General features: G+C 34.0%; 1 protein-coding gene across 3 annotated transcripts; it reads right to left on the reverse strand.

Annotated features, from left to right (window-relative positions):
* Positions 1–1,626: 1,626 nt before the first annotated feature.
* LOC125650154 (5'-AMP-activated protein kinase subunit beta-2-like) lies at positions 1,627–24,976 on the reverse strand. Of its 3 annotated transcripts, none has more exons than XM_048878177.2 (7): positions 24,471–24,976; positions 20,802–20,956; positions 15,281–15,374; positions 13,049–13,169; positions 8,307–8,443; positions 5,547–5,615; positions 1,627–5,359 (listed from the first exon to the last, which is right to left on the reverse strand). In XM_048878177.2, the coding sequence occupies exons 1-7, from the start codon at positions 24,606–24,608 to the stop codon at positions 5,282–5,284; spliced, it is 792 nt and encodes a 263-aa protein (XP_048734134.1). In that variant the 5' UTR covers positions 24,609–24,976; the 3' UTR covers positions 1,627–5,281. The 3 variants fall into 3 exon arrangements, with proteins under 3 accessions (XP_048734134.1, XP_048734133.1, XP_048734132.1); XM_048878176.2 differs by lacking the exon at positions 15,281–15,374 and adding an exon at positions 15,627–15,723; XM_048878175.2 differs by lacking the exon at positions 15,281–15,374 and adding an exon at positions 15,627–15,726.
* Between the last annotated feature and the right edge of the window lie 1,150 nt (positions 24,977–26,126).

Consider the following 26,126-nt stretch of genomic DNA (forward strand, 5'->3'; position numbering starts at 1 on the left):
TTGACAGGACAAAAAATTTAAACAAAAGGCCCACAAGCCTTATCGGTCACCAGAGTATCAAAAATATCATTAGTCCCAAGAGCTACGCAATCTAGACAAAAATTCGTTCTGAATATCTTAGCTAAATTCTAATATTCCGCAACAATATAAACAAGAAGTGTTCCTAATATGCCCTTGAAAGTTCCTATACTGATGAAAGGATTCACATAATATATGTAACATTAAGAGGATTAAGGAGGTATGCTACACCAGAAAAATTTGATATGGATGAAAAGTGGAGGATATGTACAACAATATTTTGAAATTGAAAACTTTCAAATTTACTTTATTTAGTCAAAAAATTCAGTTTTAGTAGAAAGTAATCTGAAAAAAATTGAAAACCTCTGTTGGACTCGAACACACGATCTATGTACAGTTCAGCAGTTGACGTGCTAACCTACTGAGCTAGGCGATGAATTTAGAAATGAATAGACAAATGTTGCTGATATTTATATTTTCATCCATGTTTTAAAAGGAAGTCAACCATTATGACGATGTAGAGTACCTCCTTAATAACTAATTTGAAACTGTTCTAGAGTCAAAACCGTGGGGTTGCAAAATTCACAAATTCGGTACATCATTTTCTGCTTTTCCTAAATATGCATTTAGTTTTAAACTGTATCAGCAAACTCAGAAGTCTTTCAAATCATTAAGATAAACAATCATTATGATAATTTTGGCTCCACCCTGGAAGCAAACCCTTACCCCTAGGATCATGATTACAATTTTGGTGAAGAGCAATAAGATGTTTTACACAGAAATACTATATACTAAGTTTGGCCCTGCCCTGGAGTCAGAACCTCTACCCCGGGGGATCATGAAATTTACAATTTTGGTAGATCGCCTTCCCGCTCTAAATCACTATGCATTTAGTTTTTCTTATAAATGTGCGGTTCTAGAGAAGATCTTTAAAAATTAGTCAATTTTTGCCCTGCCCCTAAAGCCCCAGGGGTGCAAAGAGTCCCGAAATTTACAATTTATGTCCCCCATGTCCTAAATATGCTTCATACCAAATATGAAAAGAATTGAAATTGTTGTTATCAAGAAGTTAAAAATGTTCTATTGTTCACATTTAATCACTGACCATTTTGGCCCCATCCCGACACCAAAACCCCTACCCCTGCGATCATGAAATTTACAATTTTGGTTAAGGGCTACCTGCTCATACTAAATATCCATTTACTTTCAATTTAGTATCAATAACATTAAAGAGTTTTTCAAGTTTTACACATAAATACTAAATACAAAGTTTGGTCCACCCTGGAGTCAGAACCTCTACCCCAGGGATTACGAAACTTACAATTTTGGTAGAGGCCTCCCTGCTCTACATCACTAGGCATTTAGTTTTTCTTACACAAGTGGTTCTAGACAAGATTTTTGAAAATTGGTCAATTTTTGCCCCACCCCTAAGATCCCAGGAGTCCTAAAATTTACATTTTATGTCAGCCTTGTCTAAGAATTGCTTCATACCAAATTTTAAAAAGAATTGGAATGTAGTTATCAGGAATTTATAAATATTCCATTGTTAATGTAAGACGGATGGCGCACACACCAATTAATTGCAATAAAAAAAACCTCACAGCAAAATAGCATATCACTTCTGTCCTTTATTGGGTTACTTAAGATAGAACGGTCATCATGTAATATGCATATATATGTACAGATTTTCATTTGAGATACACTTCATTGTTAATTTTAAGAGCAGAATTTCTCCATCTGAAATATGCGTTAAAGGACATAATTCTTAAATAGATGATACATTTAATTTCATGAAATCAATCATATTATGTGCAGGAAGCTTGAAGATACATTTGTCTTTATATCATATTGCAACATCTTAATCTTAAAATAGTATCTACAGCAAATCAAATACATTTCATGAAAATACAATTTACATGTATATGTAAAAATTACATTCCACAAAATATCAGTAAAACTTCTTTAAAATCATTATCTGCCACCTTACATTCTTAAACCACCCCTAATGTGTCAAGTCCACAATTACCTGATATTCATTACCCATCAATTCATCAAATATTCATCCTGATGCCCTCCTTATAGGCAGTTCCAGACTTATTCTTCACAAAACCACATATGCATGCAAGAGCCTCAATATCAAACTGTGAACCTTAGGTACACAAAAACTGCCTTCACACATATCCACCATGCATCTCTGCTGGAGAAAGAAAAATCCTACATGTTTAAATTGACTGTAAAATGGACTCTGGTCCTGCCATATTCTTATGCCACAAGAAATCATTTCCCCAGTAGTCAGGAGAGTGCTTCATGTTGAAAATGTGAACACACCTGAGAATTTATATCATGTAAAAACCTACTAAAATTTAGAAGTTTGAGTGATATACATACATCACATAATACACAAAGCTGTGATTTTCTTTTGTAATTCTCGTAGCTTTGTTTTAATTCACAACCTGTATAATGACATGTTTAGACTTTATTTAGGAATGGTTAAAATGGAAAAAAAAATCAAAGCCTTAACCAGCACATTAAGTTTCATAGTCAAACTTGCATAACATAAAAATGCGGTCTAGAACTATTAGCGAATTATACATAAAATAGTGAAGGAGTAAGAAATTTGGAACAATCGAAATTAGCATGAAGCAAGCTGTTTTACCAAGGACATACAAATTGCTTACAAAAAGTTTTTCTTTCAAAAATAATTCATTCTAATTACTAAATTTGTATATTGAATACAGAAGATGAAAAACCCTTTCATTCACAACTAAACCATTCGACACAGCTGCCAAAGGGAAATCGAATGCTAAATTGTTAAACAAGGTAATACCACTGTAACTCATTTTCTGACTTTCGAAAATAAATCATACATCAGAGTTAACTTCTATTTCAACAGTGTAGGTGATTGCAACAGTACAATACTGATATACATATATACTTTTCTCACTTACTACCTAAGTAATAACAATTTGGCACAACAATGTCCTAACTTCAGGCAACATACGGACAAGTTGTGTCTCAAAAAACCCATACATATACCAACAAAACACATAACAAGGATGAGATCACCTATGGTTTTTAACAACATCACAATTTATTGTCCATTTATTTTAATTTTATCACATCCTATGTTTAGAATATTATTTAATATTACAATGTACCAAAACTTCGCAATCTAAAACAGAAGGAAAAATTGGTAAATTTATCATTTAATGTGTCTGAAATTTAAAATTTTAAAAATCGCATTGGGCATCCATTATATGCAAAATATAAACCAAAAATATGCAACCCCCCAAAATGAGACCCATGGGTCACATCGCTCACCTGAGTCACTGTGGCCCTGCTATTGTTCAGCTGTTGTGATTCATTAAAGTTTTTTTTTCAATCTTTATTCCCATGAAAAAGTTTGACCCCATATTGTGGCCAGCCTAGCCCAAACGTTTCAACATGACCTTGCTGTTCTGGAAGGGAAGGATCATGGTATGAAATGAAAGGTCTTGCCATAAAGAATCTATATACAAATTAAGAAAGTCCTACTTTACATAGTTCAGAGATATTTGATAGGTTGTTTTCAAAGTAGGTCAAACTTCAAGGTCAAGGTCACACAGTTGATTGTTGAAGTTAGAAAGCTGTTCATACAAGATGAAGTCCTAACTTGAGAAAGAGTACATTTAAGTTAAAAACTTTAGAACCATATGAAAAGGTCTTGTCAAAAGAAATGTACATATAAAAAATATGAGAGCCCTGGTATAAAAAAAACTTGGAATCCACACAACTTGGGAACATTTGCATTTGGACATAAATTAGTGTGGCCCTGCTACTCTTGAAAAGAATGTTTGAATTAATTTCCTGTCTATTCCCATAAAAAACTTTGATTTCCTATCGTGGCCCCACCCTACCCCTGAATTGAACAAACCTGAATTTGAGCTACCTAAAGATACTTGCATATCAATATGACTAATCATGACCCTGCTGCTCTAGAGATCAAGATTTTTAAAGAGGTTTCTATATATATTCCCATGTTAAACTTTGATCCCCTGTTGTGGCCCCATTTACTTCAGAGGGCCACAATTTAAACAAACTTGAATCTGCACTACTAAGGACGCTTGCATACTAACATGACTATTCATGATCCTGCCATTCTTGAGAGGATTTTTAAACATTTTCCCTATATATCCGCATATAAAACATTATTCCTGATTGTAGCCCCACCCTACCCCTGGGGGTCATGATTTTAAAAAATTGAATCTACACTATATCATGAAAGCTTTCATGTAAATTTCAACATTTCTGACTCAGTGGTTCTTGAGAAGAAGATTTTTAAAGATTTCCCCTATATATTCACTGATAAAATTTTGATCCCCTATTGCGGCCCCACTCCACCCCTAGAGGCCATGATTCTGTGGTTCTAGAGAAGATGAAAATGTGAAAAGTTTACAGACATATATGGACAGACAACAAACAGTGATCAGAAAAGCTCAGGTGAGCTAAAACTCCTCAAAGTAAATCATATTGGTATATCTCACACATTTACCCAGTCTCTTATTGAAAACGTCCATACCGACTTACTACAACAATGTACTTCAAAATACATGTACCACGGTATATCTTGAAATTATATTTTTCAAAAATGAGTATGATTTTGGAATTAAAGAATTGAAATAGCTGATGCATAATACCAAATTCAACAGCTATGATACCACATGTTCAAGAAACTCTGACCAAGTGGCCTTTTGCAAACATTTTACTAATAATTTAATTTTACCTCATGCTGTCTTTTGGTATTTAAATGAAGTGTTTCTATGCACAATGACAAGCAGGCTAATCAACACAAAATCCTGCTGATATGGTCTAAATTCAAATATTGATTGTTTCTCCTTTTTAACTTAAGAATAGGGCCATGTCAATATAAAATAATCTCATTTGTGCAAATATTCTAAAAATCCCAGTATTATTTTGTTTTTCTTTATAACAAAGGAAAAATAATTTTATTAAGAGAATTTGTAATAAAATGTATTGATTATTTGCAGAAGGTTTTCTAAGTTGGTCAAAAGGATGGAACAAACAATATTTTAACTGAAACCTATTTGAAACATTACACAAGGAAACAAAAATGTACACCAGAAAGACTAGAATCCTCCATTATATGTCTTGTTCTGAATCAGTGGTCAAATGATACAGTCATTGCATGGAAGGGAAAAATTATAAAGTTAAAACACTATCTACTCAATAATTTGATAAAATATGCCTATATGTCTTTTAAGTCCTATATAGGTTTATACAGCAAGGTGGTAACATATTTCTTTCGAAATCTATGTGTGGCACTAAGAACCATAACTCCATCCTGGAAAGGAAATAAAACGACAAGTCATCATGTGTAAAACAAAGATAAACAAAAACTTTCATCATTAAACCATTAAAACATTCTTCTAAATTCAATTATCTTAAAAATATTGACTCAGTAGAGAGTCAACAGGATTTTCAAAAACAATGATGTCTGAATGAATCAAATGATATGTTAGTATACAAACCTTTATAGATAAAGCATACAAATGATTTAGCATCACATGGTTGGGCTCTGGTAGTAAAGTTGGTTCACACTGCAATAATAGGTCATGATTGATCAATCATATTGCTTCTTACATTTTGCATGGTTAAACCTTTTAATAAACAAGAGAACCACAGGCCTTATTGGTCACCTGAGTATTAGTTAAAAGTATCACTAACTCCAAGGACTACAGAATCTATAATTATTTTCCTGTTCTACATATCTAAGCTAAATTCTAATATTCCGCAGCACACAGTTTAATAACAAGAGTACTGTAAACGGTAGATCACACGCTTGTTAGAAATAATGAGAAAAAGGAGGAAACCATTTGAACTACTTTTAGCCCTGAAGTAGGTCACTGTGCACCGTTTAAGCTGAAATGCAAACCGAATCTATATTTCTCTGAGAGGAAGATTGTGACTACTTTTATCCCTAAAGTAAGTCATGGTGCACCAATCCAGTCGAAATGCAAACTAACTCTTAGGGGGAAAATTGTGACCAAACTCTGTAAATGCATCCGTTGCAGAAAAAGTCTTGATTGATTGATTGATTGTATCTTGTATAACGTCTCGCTCGAGAATTTTTCACTCATATGGAGACGTCACCAAGACCGGTGAAGGGCTTCAAATTTAGACCTATACTCGGCACTTACGTTCATTGAGTAGTGAGGGTTCTTTAGCGTGCCACACCTACTGAGACACGGGACATCCGTTTTTAAGGTCATCTCCAAGGACCCGTGACATTCAGACCTGATGTCGAGCATTTGACAATGGAACTGTCACTACCTGTTTTAACGACATAGGTCTGTCGCGGCCAGGATTCGAACCCCGGCCTTCCGCATGCGGGGCAAACGCTCTAACCTCTAGACCACCACGGCAAAAAAGTCTTCAAAACATTACTCGGGACACATAGACTGACAGTGCCATACCATATGTCCAATCTCAAGATGAGTGTACAAAAATGAAAGAAATTATGAACAACTCACATAAACACATACCCCACAATGAATGACAATGCTACACATTATGAATGACAATGCTATGCATAAAATGCAACAAATTACCTTTACATCTAAATGTTTATTTAAATGGCAGCATGTTGGGAGTATGGAAATGGCATTACAATGTTTATTCATTTTTTAAATATATAGATGATCAACACAGGAGCCATACTTCTATGTTGAGAAGGGGCATAACTCACAGAAAAAGAAAGCAAATCAGAATTTCCTATAAATATGCACATCTACATAGTATGTTCATATTAAATACAAAGTTACATGAAATTCTGTTCAGTGGTTTCAGAGGAGTTGCATAACAAACTGTTTCAGCAGAATATTTAATTTTGGCCAAACTTCAACCCCCCCCCCCTCCAAAAATATTGAATAAGAATTTCCTGTGAATATGCACATATACATAGTTTATCCTTATTAACTACAAAATTTCATGAAATTCTGTTTATTGGTTTCAGAGGAGTTGTGCTGACAAGAACAGGACTGACATTGGCCAAACTTCTAAGTATGTGTGTGGGGTAAATCTTTGTGTCAATCATGCTTTCTAATAATTTTCTATCACAAAGTCATGGTTTGGAACAAATACTGACCTTAGTTTTTCACCAGAAACATCAGCCTTTGCCAAATGTCTTGTTCTGGGACAGTACACACTATTTTTATTTTATTGTTTTTAGTTTGGGACCAGGACAAATTGTTTGCTCATTAGCAACTTTGATGTCAAATATGAGCTTGTGAGGTCTCCCTACAGCAATAATATGGCCTGGACAAATTTTTCCAACTTCACTGTCACTGAGGACCTCAATTTTGCCAAATGGCTTTGGTTCTGTATGATCCATATAGTCTTTCCTTGGAGTTTGAACCCCTGACTCAGATATTATGAATTATCAATCCTTGAAGAGGCCTCTATGCTCAATATAACAATGCAACAAGTCTATGTGCCAATGTTCAAAAATAAATATGATTTTAATGTATCTCTCTATATGATCCTTGTACACACAGCACTGGCCTAGGGTCTGAACCCTTGATCCAGGGGCTATGAAATTCACAAAATTGATTGAACCTTTCATGCTCATTATGACTATGCATGTAGATTTTATGATAGATACCCAGGTGTGAAGAAGATAGTTGCACTACTGCTAGAGGTTTTAACCCCATCTTGTGGCCAAAACAAGCATGGACCATAAGATTTACAATTCTGTTCCTCTACGGACTACCCCCAAAAATGCAACACAACAATATTGAGGAAAATTGGTCTTGTAGTTCTTAGAAGTCTACACTACCATTATTCAAAAGTTTATGGCACATAATGACAGATAGGCAAATATAGCAATAGGTCACCTTTATGTATCACTGCAAGAGAATTTCATTTGATCTAAAAGATTGAGCTTCACATCAGGTGTATGCATATACAACTTAAGTATACCCTTAGAGTTCACCCCAAGAGCATATTCTTGATTCTCAAATTTGTCTCAGACAAAATAAACCCAAGAGTATAACTGTATATTCCTTATCTGACGCAAGTACTTAATATGGCGAAATGACTCGTATGTACATCAAATCGCATAAACATGAATTCACGTGTCGTCTGTTAATCAAGAGTTCTTGTATGTATTTTAGCAACAGAAAATTAAAAGCGAGTAATTCTATTTCATGAGTAATTTCTCTTGCAAAATTACACGACAATGAATTGCTCATGTATGTTTAGGAATCTACAGTCTGAAATACAGTACTTACATGTGCAGGAGTATCCTTGTTTAGTATCACTTGAAGTAGGTGAGGAGGTAGTATTGGTGGCCCGCTGTGTTTCTCTCCTGGTTTCCTAGGGGGAACATCCTGACAGTACTCTCCTGTCGGAGAACCAGGGATATCATCTGGAATTAAACAGTCTTTAATGAACAAAGACCAACTGACAGCATTACTTGAAAAAATCCGAACTTCATACTAGTGTATACTGTATTGCAAGAAATTAACTCGCAGAGGTAATTTTTGCTATATTCACGGAAATAGAAGTTCCACAAATTCAATATGCAGTGAATAATTCATTTGTTTTCTTTATCTTCTTAGTGATTTCTGCCTTGCAGAGATAAAGAGTAGGATAAATTCTTAACACTATTTATCTAAACTCCTGTTTATGATAGCCTTTGTTATTGCTTTTATGGGACACCCACTCTTGCTCGAACTGTGTTTTTATCCTTCCTCTAAATCTTATGCCTTTTATTTGTATATTCTTGCATGAAATGTCTCATTGTTTTCCTTTTGTTCATGTGTATATGCATGCAATGTGTCTTTAATTATTTTTGATATATAGGATAGTTGGTTAAAAAGCTCTAAAGAGTTTGTGTTGATTTGAATTTACTTACTTACTTAATAATTCTTTAAAAGTTGATGAAAATAAAATTGCGGTTAGCTGCACATGGATAGAATACCTCCTACAGTAATTGCATTTCCATATAAATAAAAGAGTAAAGTTTTTTTTTGTTTGGTCAAGTTTTATTTCCAAACTAACACTAACAATTAACACCATTAGCAACCCCTTAAAGGACACATCTCGTGTTTTCAAAGTATACAGAATTATATGCATTTTGTCTTCCTTATGCTTATAGAAATTAATTGTAATAGTTCGTTCGCTGAAGTATTGCGATAATTAGCCATAATACGGACTTAAATCTAAGCCCCAATTTCAAAAAGCCTAGTTAATTAGATAGGTAGTCACGTGGTACAGTGACATCATATGCGACCTTCGTCGATCAACTTGTTGTAAAAGTAAAGTTAGATATTTTTAAAAACTCGGGTTTTAGGGGCCTAATTTATTTACCATGGATAACATTTATTTCGATGTTGACAAATTTCCCGAGTCTTATATCTTTTAGCCACCAGTGCATACAAATAGCGACCCAAATGTAGCGAGGAAAGCGAGTATGAAATCTGGATAAATTTGCGAGTAATTAATGTTTACATGGGATCACTGTCTAAACACTATTTGGTAATGCCATTTCTGTAAACATCTGTAATTAGCGTTGTTGCTTTTCTAAAATAAACAGTGCAATTATTATTAAATTTATTTTTGAAGAAGTTAGATAGGCCTAAATTATGATACGATTATGTATCATTGACAACTAGGCCTACTGTCATGGGTGCATTTCGAAAAAAAATAATAATAAAAATGATCAAACCTATAGTAACAAGAGATGTTTGTAAAACACATATGCCCCCCATGGTGCAAAATTGAAAAGGGTTATACACACACACACATCATTTAATTGAGAGTAGTATCATCAATTCAAAATATTGAGCAGACAATATCTTCCTATGTCAAGAGTGGATTGACCATGTGACCTAAAAATCAATAGGGGTCATCAACTCCTGAAGATGTACCAGTGTACCAAGTTTGATGTCTGTCAAGCAAAGGGTTCTCAAGATATTGAATGGACAGTATATTCCTATGTCCAATTTGACCCTTGACTTTTGACCATGTGACCTTTAAATAATTAGTAGTCATCTTCTCCTGAAGATGTACCAGTGTACCACGTTTGATGTCTGTCAAGCAAAGGGTTCTCAAGATATTGAGCGGACAGTATATTCCAATGTCCAGTTTGACCCTTGACCTTTGACCATGTGATCTGAAAATCAATAGAGGTCGTCTTCTCCTGAAGACGTACCAGTGTACCACGTTTGATGTCTGTCAAGCAAAGGGTTCTCAAGATATTGAACGGACAGTATATTCCTATGTCCAGTTTGACCCTTGACCTTTAAACATGTGACCTCAAAATAAATAGGGGTAATTTTCTCCTGAAGATGTACCAGTGTACCAAGTTTGATGTCTGTCAAGCGAAGGGTTCTCAAAATATTGAACGTACAGTATATTCCTGTCTACTGTGACCCTTGACCTTTGACCATGTGACCTCAAAATCAATAGTGGTCGTCTTCTCCTGAAGCCGTATCAGTGTACCAAGTTTGATGTCTGTCAAGCAAAGGGTTCTCGAGATATTTAACGGACAGTATATTCCTATGTCCAGTTTGACCCTTGACCTTAAAATCAATGGGGGTCATCTTCTTCTGAAGATGTACTGGCGTACCAAGTTTGATGTCTGTCAAGCAAAGGGTTCTCTAGACATTGAATGGTCAGTATATTCCTATGCCCAGTTTGACCCTTGACCTTTGACCATATGACCTCAAAATCAATAGGGGTCATCTACTCCTTAGGATGTACCAGTGTGCCAAGTTTGATGTCTTTCAAGCAAAGGGTTCTCAAGATATTGAGCGGACATTATATTCCTATGTCCAGAGTAGATTGACCCTTGACCTTTGGACCTGAAAAACAATAGAGACCCTCTTCTACTCATAACTAATCCACATATGAAATATCATTATCATCAAGTGAATGGTTCTCAAGATATTGAGCGGACAACACATGGTCTACAGACAGGTGCAAAACAATATGCCCCCTCTTTTTCAAAGGGGGGCATAAAAATCACAATACTTTTAAATTATTTTATTCAAGCAATTCTATCAATCATCATTTTTTTTATCTACACGTTACTTTGGAAGTGGGGGCGCGGCGTGCTGTTGTTGTTACACGTACGCGTTCCTTAAATGCGTATATGTTTTGAACCAACATATGCATTTGATGATCACTTACCGGTACATATCAAATATCAAAAGCCTACCACAAAAGCCAAAACAGTAACAGCCAGGATCGATACTAATAGAATCCTTCATTAGTACGAGTGTGGGATAGGGAAATTCCACCGAGGGGGCAAGATTAGCAGTCTAGGATGAGGCTTTGCTGAGTCCTAGACAGCGAATCTTGTTCCAGAGGTGAAATTTCCCTATCTCACACGAGTAAATAATGCAGGATTATTTTTCTCATATTTTACCTAAAGTTTAATGTATAAATTTAAGAGCTTTGAGAAAATTCTAAATTATCAAAATCGTCATTTGAATTTCGATACAAAAACTAATTAGATAGGCAGAAAGAGCATACCCGAAAATGGTTTACACTAAATAACCCAAGGTTGTCCATCAGAAAGCTATACTACATTAAAATTTAAAGATAACAATGCAAATTATTTTTACTTCACCTTGTAACGTAAATCTTCACCGTGTAACGTAAATCATAGAAAATATATGATGTCACAATCAACTGACGTCTCAGCAGTGTGAGACAGAAAAATCTCACATGGCTGTCTCACATGGGTAAAGTCGATCTCTCACTGGTGATGATGTGAGAAAAATTATTCTCTTGATGAATGACTCTTCCTTTGTCATTTACGTAAGTATTTCCACGTAATTGCACTACACATAGCATGTGAAATGATGTTAACTCGTTTGTTGTTTATGCATTTACACTTAACTATATTCACTTTGTGTAAATGAATAAACAACAAACGAGTTAACATCATTTCACATTTAAGATTTGTTAATAAAGTTTTGAATGATATATTCAAATATATGATATAGCCAAAGAAAAGTGGTGAAAGACTTAAAAGTCTTTTGAAATAATATTATTTATCACACATGAATATAAGGAGGGGGTTAGGAGAATAATTAAATTAACGGAGTTGTAAATTGTCTTGACTTTGTACGGATATTGTGCATGGGTGTGTGATTATTTTACTCTTAATTGAGAAGATGAATAACATACAGTTCAACACAGATCAGTAGAAAGGTCACACAATGGTCATCAGTAGAGAGGTCACACAATGGTCATCAGTAGAGAGGTCACACAATGGTCATCAGTAGAGATGTCGCACAATGGTCATCAGTAGAGATGTCACACAATGGTCATCAGTAGAGAGGTCACACAATGGTCATCAGTAGAGATGTCGCACAATGGTCATCAGTAGAGATGTCGCACAATGGTCATCAGTAGAGATGTCGCACAATGGTCATCAGTAGAGATGTCACACAATGGTCATCAAGTTTATCAAAATAATATACGTGTATTTACACAATACATTCAGTCTCGAATCTAGTCCAGCTGTGACTAAAGATTGTTTTATCATGTCCATTTGTGTTGAAAGTTTGTCAAGTGCAAAATCTGCTGTGAACGTTTTTCCTTTATGAAATAGAGCCTCCGATCCACATTTACATTATCTAATCCACAACAACTTAAATAACATTAAAATAGCATCTGAAAATCATTTTCGTATAATTTTGTTTCCTTTCCGCAAATTCATACTACCACGATTTACTTCAAGATAAGAAAATATTGATCTTTTTCGACCGTGATTATAACCTGCTATACAATATATACATGTCTTAAATTGCTCATTCAAATTTGTTTGCTCTGATGTATTTTGTGTTTAAACTCTCAACAGTAACTTTCTGGTAATTTTCACATGTATATTGCAACTACATGTAGTAGTTTAGTACTAATGTAGTAGTTTAGTACTGAAACAGATTTGCCAAATTCACAAATAATTGAACTTGTACAATGGTCACGTTTTACATAATGTATTTAAAATTTGACTTACATCCTTTTTTGTTGCTGTTGGTGTTCAAACTATCTAGGGCGAGTGCCTCAAACACCTCAAAGTCTGATTTCTTCACAGAAATAACATTGTTCTGAGTGCCTTTGTCATTGGTAACAGTGGGCTAATGTAATAAAAGTAAAACATCATCAATCAAATGACATATCAAGGGTTTGCAATGCTCATTAAATACTCTCTACCATGATATTACATTGCTTGCTTGAATGTCAAGAACTTTCTTGAAAATAAATTTCTGTTTCAATATCAATGACTTTCACCCATATATGAAATAAGAATATCATTAGAAAATGGTATGCAGCCAAACTTTAACCTTCCATTCATGTATGCCATCTTCCAGCTTTGTAATATACTGCATACCACAGCATGACCATGAATCAATGCACTATACGCACACACATCTTATTCAATTCACCCATTCTTTAAAGCTCATATAAAGATACATGTATTGTGCCTGCACATCCAAATATATACATGTACTTTCATACAAATGGACTTAATGTTTACAAAAGCTGTTTGTTTTAATATACATGTGCCACTCATGAAACAGACATTTTTGAATATAATATTGATATCAAAGAACAAATTGATATCAGGTATGACCTTGGATGTGATCTTGAAATCCATCAGTATTTCATCTCCATTTAATAAATTGTACCTCCACACTTGTATCACAAAAGATGTGACAGTGGAATTTCATCCTAGTATCAGTGCGATTTCACTCACACCAACAATGGATAAAGAGTGGCCCCTAGGTATATAGCCACACAGGCAGTGAAACTTCATCACTTTTACAGACAAATACTGCACAGCATTCATTGTAGCAAGTGTAACTATATGGACAAATCAGAAATACAGTTTGTTGATAGATACATGATTGAAATTAGTACAGGTAAAATAAATTGAAGGCTTGCTGTGTAGTTAATTTGAACCATATTTACATGATTAGAAGCAGAAGGTGACCATCACCACAGAAAGTTAGCAATTATACCAAATTATGATGAAACATATCCAGGTATCCAACAAACAAGTATTTAGCAAGAACATATTCACACGCATTTATAATGTTGTGCCACCAGATAAAAGTTTGATCAACAAGAATAAAATTGCTTCTGTTTACTTTTGATTCTGGTTGTGGACTGAAGTTGGTAAACATATGTATATAAATGAATCTGTATTGTAATTCTTACATTATCATTAGAAACTTGTTGAACTTTGTTATAAGCTAAAATTTTCAAAATCAATTATTCACTTGTTAAATTAAACCATATTCTCTGATTAAAATGAAATACGTGTAGCATCATTAAAATTTTTCATAATACACAGTGGGTCTACCTTTGGTGCACAAAAGGGAGATAATTCAAAGATAAAATCTGCCAAGAACCGCTTTAACGCTTTGCATAGACATACATCTAGTTGCACCACACAATCGAAACAAATGACAATAATCTAAACTGATCATATTCTAGTCTGAATTACAAACTCATGAGTATTCAAATGCTTAGCCTTCTAGTCACAGAAAATTAAGCCCTGCTTTCAACAAATATACATGTAGCAAGGATTATGTGCACGGGAAATCAAGTGGGAATTGTCAGAACAAAGCTCACATGATGGGGAAATGGCAGAGAGGGGATCTCAATGTGTCATTCCATGGATCCTGTAAGCTACATGTAGCAGATGCTAAATTTGCCGATTACTTTGTGAGGAAAGGTCAACGAAGGATACGTAGAATACAAAAGTATGGATATGCTTATATATTATGTGCATGGCCACCATGCACTGGTAATGTAGAACAGTTGCTATTGAGCAGAATCTGATCACCACTTCTAATGCTATTTCAAACTTTACTCTTGCATCACACTGAGACTGGACAGCTATCATGAAAGAAAATTAAAAACAAAAGGGAATCATTAAAAAATATGGAGTACCTACTGTGTTTGATGATATGATGGATACAAAATTTTCCATCTTATTCTGCATGTACAAAGATTTATTAAGTCTTCTACAGTTTACAGAATTTCATCCCTGACCGATTTTTATTTAGAACTTTCATGCTGGTAATGTTCAACTTCTTTACAAAGCCCGATTCTGTCAAATGGACTCTCATATGGAATAACCCCAATATCCTTAACAATCCCTGGAGTTTACTGATAAGGTCTTCCATATCCATGTCCCCTCTATACTACACATTACATCACTCACGGTGAAGCGACATACCTCTTCTGTTTTGTGCACCCACTGCCCGTCAACAAAAAACTTATACTGATGTTCGCCCTCCGGTAAATCAACAATGGTAGTAAAATCGCCATGACTGAAAATGTTTCAACTTTAATTAGTCCACTAATAAAGAACAAGCATGCATAAGCCTAAAAGGTGTTCTACTTGATAAATGTTCCTTCAACTTCATCGGCAATCATTTTTCCCCCTCAGTACATTGGTTGCTGTGTAAAAATAACCACAACATACACTAAATTTGTTAACAGAATTGGTGGAACATTTATCAAATATGACATAGCCTCTTGCAAGCAACATACTGTGTCAGTATCAACTGTCTAACTATTACCTCATTGGGGTCTACACACACGTTGCCATCAACACAAAATCTATATTGGTATTCCCCTTCCGGAAGATCAATTATGGTGAGAAATTCACCATCATGACTGCTATGAAAAGCAAAATATGCATTTAATTTTATGCTAAGAGCTTATGTAAACGTGTAAATATTTCTGAACTGACTTACTGTCAAAATTTCAAAGTGTAAAACTTCTATTATCTTTGATAAGAAATATGTTCTCTATGAAATAAGATAATCTGTAATTCACATGATTAAACCCTGCTAATTGGATTCCTTGCATATATGTCTATTGATTAAATTCATTATACTAAGCACTTTTGCAGCTTCTTTTAATCATAGTTGCTGTACACTATGATTACAGTGAAATGAAAATTATAAGGCCAAAATATGTGTGTTTCCGGTTTCCCGACCCTAGCCAACCCTTAATATTTTATTGATGATATATATATATTATTACTACAGTAACTTGATCCGAAAAGTCGGATCACGTCGAGTTGACAGGCGCGGATCATCAGATCACACGAGATGTGAAGCGTCGAGTTTGATCTGATGATCCGCGCCTGTCAACGAGACATGAGCCAACTCTTCGGATCAAGTTACTGTAGTAATGATAAATTTATTATAAACCCCCTATGCATTTTAAATCCACATTTATATGATACTAAATGTAATCCAAATTATGAAAAATACAGATATTTGTGTGCAGTTTTGTTTGTGACGCGGCCAATATTTTAAGTAAAAAACATTGCGTTGATGCATTGTGACGTTAGCTGCAATAATGTAGCCCTCTCTGATTTTTTTTTTTTTTTTTTTTTTTTTTTTTTTTTTTTTTTAGGGATCCCGAAAACGTCAGAATAAAAAAAAAATTGGATAGGGCTACATTATTGCAGCTATGTGACGTTATCAGTTTCAGAGGATACTGATACGGAATAAGAAAACCACAGGGTGGTGATCCGGAAGACCGGATCACACGCTGTGAAATCCACAGTATCAAAGAACGATACTTTGATGGGTATATAATAAATATACATGAAATAAAAATCCAGAATTTTTAACAAACTAGATTTTTTCCCCCTTTTCACGCTTAAACTTCCAATTTTTGTTTTGACTATTATTGATCTCCAAAATGTTTGAAAAGTATGCATAATGTATACATATAGGTATCAAAAACGAAGATTTTGAATAAACAAGCATATATGATATAAAAATATGATGACATCTATTCCCCACATGACACTTCAATGAATATGACGGCCATGTTAACAAAAAAATTAGGAGACATCAAAGTATCCTGCTCAACTTCGGTGTCGGCAGTTTTATCTACAACCTCCCTTTGTATTTCAAAATTTTCAGTCCTTAACTAACTTTACATTCATTTAAAAATCGATTACTACTAAACTATTACAAGTTTATACAAAATTAACGAAGACGCTGAATTCATAGATACTGGTAAGACATTTTATATACATGTATATATTTTATATAAAATCACTTATAAAATTCAACCATGATATTTTAGCAGCAAATGATGTGAGGTCACATGGTCCTCACAGTGATCTATTCTTTTCTTGATTTTGTGGATGTTTCAGGGTGGATTATGGCAATTAAGGGGGGTGGGGGTGGTTACCAGAAATCAGATGGGACACATTATGACGCGTGCTGTTGTGCTTTTAACTAAATAAAGCACCAGAGCAAAAGTTGCTAAAATCGTGTTGCATTCCTGTCGCTATCCTTGCAAATTAAGGTTAACGGTTGTTGTTAACATTGTAGACCTTTATTGTAGTCCGAGTCATTCAAGGTGGGGCAGATTCAATGTTTGTGTTAACGAACTTAAACAATGCTAGAAATGTTGCATAACGAAAAGAAAATATTTCAATAAAATAAAATGTTTTACCTACCTATTCTTAGTACATGTACCAAATTTTTTTTTTCAGAGTGAAATAGGAAACAAATAATTCATTTTTGGCCTAAAAAGCAGCTGTCTGATTATAAGGGCCTTTATTGATTGTGATAATTTGCAATATTACTGGTTAATAATTTTTTTAAAATCATATTAGAGAAATAAAATATCAAATTTTACATTCATACAAGAGACTCATGAACCTCAATGCTCACCTGAATATGCTGCTTTGCACATTTTTTGGCCTTAAGGAGGTATGCTACACCAAAGAAATTTAATGTAGATGAAAAGTGGAGGATATGTACAACAATATTTTGAAGTTGAAAAATTTCAAATTTACTTTATTTTGTCAAAAAATACAGTTCTAGTAGAAGGTAATCTGAAAAAAATTTAAAACCCCTGCTGGACTCGAACCCGCGACCTACAGTTCAGCATTCGGTATTCTAACCTACTGAGCTACTCGGCTAGGTATTTAAATAGAAAAGGAAAAGTCAAATATTGCTGATATCGATTTTTTCATCCATGTTTTTAAAGGAAGTCAGCCATTATGACGATGTAGAGTACTACCTTAATGATTCATTGTGTTACCTGTGTGTTTTTAATGCTTCTCTATCTTTATACTTTGTACTTGATGATAGATATACGTTGGTGTATATAACTATTTTTATACTTTGTACTTGATGATAGATATACATTGGTATATATAACTATTTTTATACTTTGTACTTGATGATAGATATACATTGGTATATATAACTATTTTTATACTTTGTACTTGATGATAGATATACATTGGTATATATAACTATTTTTATACTTTGTACTTGATGATAGATATACATTGGTATATATAACTATTTTTATACTTTGTACTTGATGATAGATATACATTGGTATATATAACTATTTTTATACTTTGTACTTGATGATAGATATACATTGGTATATATAACTATTTTTATACTTTGTACTTGATGATAGATATACATTGGTATATATAACTATTTTTATACTTTGTACTTGATGATAGATATATATTGGTATATATAACTATCATGCACAATTGGTAATTTACAATTCTTTTACAGGAGAGTAAGTTTTATCACAGAGTGAAATGCAATTCTATAAACCTGAATATCTAGTATACATTTAGCTCATAAAGATGCACATAGTTTGTATACTTGATGTAAAGGAATAAAGAGGACATTTAAAAAAGAACTTAATGCATTTGTTGACATATGATCAGTGCAGTCCTATCCTGGGACCAGAAGTTTCTCCTTAAATAAGGGACATGAATTTCACCAGAAGTTTCTCCTTAATCAAGGGACATGAATTTCACCAGAAGTTTCTCCTTAATCAAGGGACATGAATTTCACCAGAAGTTACTTCTTAATCAAGGGACATGAATTTCACCAGAAGTTACTTCTTAATCAAGGGACATGAATTTCACTATTTTGGTAGAAGGCCAGTTGCTCATTATAATATTGCAAACAGTTGTACTACTGGTTGTCCAGAAACACAGAAGATTTTTAATGAAATATTATGTATTTTCAACATCACTCTGTGCCTTAATCCTAGTTCCATGGATTTCAGAGGTTTGGTAGAATGAAGAGGGCTCATTACAAACTCAATATTATAATCATACAAACGGTTTGACCATTACAAACTCAATATTATAATCATACAAACAGTTTGACTGCTAGTTAGATGTCCAGAAGTAAAGACAATTTTTAAACATCATGTATCTTCAATATATAATGAACTTAGCCCCACTTGTGGCCTGAACCCAGATAGAACGATTCTTAATTTTCAAAGAGAGTTCACTTCTCATTTGAATCATGCAAACAGTTGGTCTGCTTAATGTCCAGAACTTAGACCTGAAGTAAATAACATCTTCTAAAATATACTTCATTTTCACTATAAGATCAATTAAGCCATACCCAGGTACCTGAAACCTGGGGCCATAATTGATAAATTTCACATTGTTTATCATAATCATGTAAACAGTTTACCTGCTTGATGTCCTGAAGTAAATAAGATTTTCTATAACGTACTGAATTTTCAACATTTGATCAACTAAACCCAACCCTGGTACCTCTCCTCTGAACCCAGGGGTCATCAATTTCACATTGTTCATTACAATCATGTAAATAGTTTGCCTACTTGATTTCCTGGAGGAAAGATTTTCTAAATTATACTGAAATTTTAGCATATGATTAACTAAGCCCAACCCTGTGACCTAAATCTAGAACACAGGAGTCATAAATTTCACATTGCTCATTATATTTATATACACAGTTTCTCTACTTGATGTCCAGTGGTAATTTGTAAATATTTTCTATTGCAATTTCAATACATAATATATATATGACCAATCTAGCCCCACCCTGGTGCCTAAACCCCGGGGTCATGAATTTCACAATTTTCATAGAGAGTTAGAGGCCCATTATAATCATACAGTTTGTCTCTGTGATGTCCAGTAGTAAAGAAGATTTTCTAAGTATTTTTAAAACATGACCAACTTAACTCTACCCTGGGGCATGAACCCTGAGGTCATAAATTTCACAGTTTAGCTAATTGATCATTATAAACCATGTAAACAGTTTCACTGCTTAATGTCCAGAAGTAAATAAGAATATTTTCTAAGGTATAATGCATTTTCAATCCTCCATCCTGGGGCATCTAGGGGCCATAAATTTCATAGTTTTGGTAAAGGGCCCATTGCTTATCATAAGCATGCCAATAATTTGACTGCTTGATGTCCGGGAGTAAAGAAGAAGGTTTTTGAAGATTACATGTTGATGGTTTTGACAACATCCCTCAGGCCCTAGGAAGGCAGATCTATCATGAAATTCTACAGTTTTGTTCCTCTTGACCCTTAGATGTTATATACCCAAACTAGCTGAAATTGGTTCAATCACTCTAGAGAAGAAGCTGAAAATTTTCAAAAGTTTATGGCTGACAGTGGACAAAAATAGATAACAACAGGTCATCTGAATGACTCGGTTGAAAAAATTTCTGAGTGAAAGTGAAAATTTCAACTCATCAATACAGACAAATTTACCATAATTCCTTGGCCTCAATTTAAAATAGCCCTTTGTCTATCATATTTCTAGTAATAATGAATGCATCAATTTGGAAATGAAAACCTTATAGGTGTAGAACATTTCTGTTAAAATACAAAACTGAAAAAGTATTCATACAACATATTTATTTACTATAGAATATTTGCAGTTTTTACATTTCAAATGCTATATACCTACCTTTTAACCAATGGTATTTTGGCCTGCCAGTTATTAAATGAACCTGTTATAAAAACATCTTTGCCACCCCCTTCCCACTTGAAGACAGTTGGAAGAAGTTTTGTTTTAATGATGGAGGTGTCACCCTGGCTCTGGGTTGTTGCAGCCCTCTGTCTCTGTATCAATAAAAAGAATGAGATGTCAGTTAGGCCAACGACAAAAATTGTTGAGTTTCCGCTAACGTTCCAGAAAAAAATAGGGTAGGTAGGTAGGAAATAAATTTTATTTTTTTTTTTAATTTTATTTTTTCAAAGTATAAGAAAACATTGTAAACTCTAACAAGTTCAATGATCTATTGAATGTTATACTTTCAATATAAAATTTTGCTTAAATTGCATTGCAAGTAAACTTTCAATCTTAGCATTTCACCTGTTATTGGCTGAGGATTATTTCCAGATGTTTTAGAAGAAACAATATTTTTCAATGAAACATAGCATAAAACACAAATTAAAGTTAACTCCTTTATGCCCCTATGCTATACAAGTACCAGCTATATTGTTTCTACATTTAGATTGGTTGTCATGGGAATACTACTATTGGATATGTTTGACAGGAAAATAATATGATGATTTTGAAAAAAAATATTAAAAAATCACCAAAATATCAACATCATTAACATATTTTAAGTTTATTAATTCATTTCTGAATGTACTTTCACAATCTAAATGGAACAAGGTTAGGAAGACAGTCTGGGCAGATCCCACTTATCCTAATGGGATCCAACTCTCTTCCAGCTAACACTTTTTACCGGACATAAATTTTTATTTTAAAAAAAAAGTCTGCACATCCCCCCCCCCCCCCCCCAACAGCCATCAACAACTCGGATGCGTTCACTGCTTTATTTGTGGCATTTTTCATAGTGTATTCAGTTAGAACAGTGCAGAAGAAACCATGGATGTGCATACAAATTTGATAGACTGGACATTCAAGTGCACTATATAATGTCTGTCACTCTGCATCATGACCTCCATAAAAACCCCATAGGAGTTGGCAATTTGAACAAAAGAAAATCTTCTATGGAAACATGACACTTGGCAAAGTCTTTCGGCTGTCTGTTAACTTCAATTGTCAAAGCACCGTTGCGTGAGGCAAGCATGAAGGTACAGTACTAGGTCAACCATCATGCCATGCTGTTAGTTACAAACATTATCAATGTTGTTTAAACGCTTGACACAATACCATGCAATTTTGTACATCGTTAAAGCGTTTGAATGACTTCATCTCAATGTCTAACTAAAAAGAAAACCAAGAACCGAGAATATATTTTTTCCGGAAAAATGACGAATTTTTTTTTTCAAATTAGCGGAAAAAAATTCTAGGGTCGGGGCTATAATTTAGGGTCGGTCGGGTTAGCGGAAACACAACATATTTTATCAGTGGCCTTATACACATACTTGTCTCATGTGATATCTCCTTTAAAATGATTCCATGCTAGAGCAGTGTCTTTGACTTAAAGATACATGAAAAACAAGCATTCTTTTTAAGTATTGCATAACAATACATGTTCCCCACCAGTCAAATTGTTTGCGCAGTGTTCAGCGTGTATAAGTTTATACATACCGGTAATAAAAATAAATGATGAAATAGGAGAATAGAATTTGATAAGTCTATACATATTGCTGGGACAATGTCCAGTTTTGAAATCTCAGTTGTATCACTTTTTGCATTTTTTAAAGGAGGTACTCTACATCGTCATAGTGGATGACTTCCTTTTAAAACATGAATGGAAATATAAATATCAGCAATATTTGTTTATTTATTTCTAATCTCACTGCCTAGCTGAGAAGCGCAGTAGGTTAAGACTGCTAAACTGTAGATCACGGGTTCCAGTCATTCAGGTTTTTTTTAAATTTTTTCAGATTGTTTTCTACTAAAACTACATTTTTTGACTAAATAACTATTTACTAGTTAGGTGACCTAACCACTGAGCTACCCAGGCGGATATACAAAGAATGTTAATATCATTACAAGATAAAATTTAAACCCATTTTGGAAAATCATACAAAAACTAATCATATCGCGGAGATGAAAAAATAATTTTAGAGAAAATGTCAGAAATGTTGCGTACATGTCCTTATATCAAATAGATAACATACAATAATAATATATCCAAAAAACAAAAAAACCAACAACAAAAACACCAAAAATTACAGAAAATAGTACAAGAATCAATTCTGTCTACAATGAGGCCAAGTTTTACAATTTTCATTAAAATTCAACTGTAATGAAAGTGAAACCAAATGTGTCTCTACTCATTCAGTATTTTAGATTCCTAAGTTAAGGCATTGTAGGTAAAAATATGGAAACTACCTTTGGCACAAAGTCCCATAAAAATCACTCAAGTAAATATACAGTAGTAAAGAACATACCAATTTCAGCTTCCTAAATCAAAACATGGTGAATCAAGAGGCCCATGGGCCACATCGCTCACCTGAGTCACCTTGGCTCAAATTTAAAGATTTTTCCAATATATTCGGATGTAAAACTTTGATCCCTATTGTGGTCCCAACCTTCTCTTGGGGGCCATAATTTTTACAAAATTGAATCTGGACTGTCAGGAAGCTTTCATGTAAACATTTCTGTCCTTCACCCAAGGATGCTTTTGGCCAAGTTTGGTTATAACTGGACCAGTGGTTCTGGAGAAGAAGTCAAAAATGTAAAAAGTTTACAGACAGATGGACAACTGGCGATCGAAAAGCTCATTTGAGCTTTCAGCTAACGCAAGAATCTGCATCCTAGACACAGAAAATTTATTTGGGATGCAAGTTTTTAAATAAAAATAAATAACTGCCAGTGGCAAAATGTTCATTTTGCATCTTATCTAATTATCTTTTTAGTATATTCTAATTCACACCTAATTGACTGACACTAAACACACAAGTCGGATTGGGACACTGTGAACTCCGTGGTATTATCTCGGTTCACTAAAGCGCAACGTTTTACCTAGATTTTTTCCTACTATGAGTTTTAATTAATACACAATATCAGGGCTTCTAAGTAAAATTACGAAGTTTACTCGGAGTCTGTGACGCGTCTGCGGGACTCGCCATATCAGACAAACTTGCTTCCGAATGAATTTTCTGCGTCTATGACGCAGATTCTTGCGTTAGTGACAACCCTGGTGTTTTCAATCACAGGAGCCAGTAATTTTGTCTGTAATAATAATTATGAGGATTTTTTAAAGATGATAAATCAATGGTATAAGTATTGGAATTGCTGGATCAGAAACTTTGGGGTGGGTGATGATAAAAGCAGAATTTTAAACTTATTTTGAATTAAAGTTTTAAATAAAAATTTGTTTTTCATTCCTTCTTTTTGTTTATTAGGGGGTGGTATGGTATAGACCCCTACTAACATTATTTATATAGACAAAATTACCCGTTCCCTTGTTTCAATCTTCTCAGAACCAAAGACATCTGTTCATTCACATAAAACTAAAAACATATTGTCGCCAATCTTAGTAAACATAATCCTGTATCACTGGAGCAATGTAAACAAACTTGTAACACTAATGAAAACAAATTTATTCATGTGACCTTGAAGATATCATTGTTTATATTTCTGGCATCAACTGTAAAAAAAACAATATCTTGATAGAAGTGAAAAAAGAAGCAATGCCAAAAGAATCACCCTGAATCCAGATCTAAGAAGGGCCTCATAGTTATCCTGGCTGGAACTGGAGTCGGAGAGAAATTTGCCAGCGGTAAGAGAGGGTCCCGTTTCGTCTCCAGAAATATGTCTGTTACGAGAAGACGACGTGTTCCCCATTGTGACAATTATTCGTATGCTCTCCTCGGCAATCAAATCAATTTCAATGGATCAATGAGATGATGACGACAAAGGCTCTCTCAGAGTCAATGATCGGACGAAGCTTCACCTTTGATGAAATGCTGACATGTGCTCAGGCTTAAGCAAAAGCTGTTGATTATTTCGATGCGATTGACCAAGTCTTGTCTTAAAATATGAATGTAATCCGTAAAGTTGTTTTAATCCATTTTAAATGTCATACTTCTAATAATTTGTTATGTCCTGCTGAATTAGAATAGGTTGACTCACAAGTGCGACTTGCCTTCCAAAAGGTAAACAAATATGGACGAAAACATCCCTTTGGGCATGCGTGGAGATTTTAAAATTCAAACATACCGTACACGGTATTCCGGGGCTGCCTACTTGTACTATTAGGTATCCAATGCGGAGACGTATATAGGATAGTTGATGAGTTATTTCCAATCAAGGACCTTTCGCGGAAACATGAGCATGTTACGGAGAATACAAACAATATGTTTATCTCTCTATCTATGAGAGAGAGAGAGAGAGAGAGAGAGAGAGAGAGAGAGAGAGAGAGAGAGCGCTGAGTTCCAACAATACCAGATACCTAAATGTGGCGGATCCACAAAGTGGATGCAAGGTCAGATTAAAAAATTATATAAAGCACTGAAATGACTTACGGGATGAAAATTATCATATTGTCAAATTAATGTCCTAATCCGCGGGACAAACGAGAAAGATTTATATAAGTAAAATATGTACAAAGAAAGAAAAAAAAAAGGACTAGCACGAAATCTACAAACGTATATATACATATATACTGAAAATTACATATTTATTGTTTTCTGGCCAGCTAATCAATAAGTTGTTTAAGAGGCGAATTAGGAAAATCAGATCCGCTTACACAGATCGCTGCACACACACACATTAAAAAAAAAACAAAAAAAAAAAAAACAAAAAAAAAAAACAATAACAACAACAACAACAAAAAATCCCAACAAAACAAAGCATTTATGATATAATTACATGTTACAAATATTGTACGTAGTTATTTAAGAAAAAAGATAGGCGGGTGGGGACACTATACAAAATAGTATTTTGTATTGCATTTTGAGTACTTTCTGAATTATACATTAAGATACATGAATCAATGTATAAATATTACTTTATGTTAAAATATTTGGAATTTGCATCTCCAAACAATAACCCAATGTTAATTGATGCTTTTAAAGAGAATGAAAATTTATCTCATATAAAAACCAGTCCAAGCATGACTAAATCACTGAGTACTATTGAAGAGATGATTGGACTTTCCTCTTTAGAGATTTCCTATGAAACAATTTAGCAATAACTTATGAAACTTTAATGAAAATAAAATACCTAATAAATTTGAAGACATTTATAAAGCAAACAAATTGTGGAAAACGTATTTTATGTCAAGTATGCAAAAACATTTGAAACATACATTACCAAAAACTTACAGATCTCTACTCACTAAACTTAGACAAAGTGCACATC

The sequence above is a fragment of the Ostrea edulis genome, chromosome 5 (assembly GCF_947568905.1).
Source record: "Ostrea edulis chromosome 5, xbOstEdul1.1, whole genome shotgun sequence".
Lineage (NCBI taxonomy): Eukaryota > Metazoa > Mollusca > Bivalvia > Ostreida > Ostreidae > Ostrea > Ostrea edulis.

Bases quoted from the DNA above. Each gene is read 5' to 3' on its own strand.
- LOC125650154 (XM_048878175.2), bottom strand. From the start codon at position 24,608: ATGGGGAACACGTCGTCTTCTCGTAACAGACATATTTCTGGAGACGAA. The intron at 15,727-20,801 runs GTAGGTATATAG...TGCTTTTCATAG, and splicing joins AAAATACCATTGGTTAAAAG to CAGTCATGATGGTGAATTTC. The intron at 5,616-8,306 runs GTAAGTACTGTA...CTATTATTGCAG, and splicing joins ACAAGGATACTCCTGCACAT to TGTGAACCAACTTTACTACC.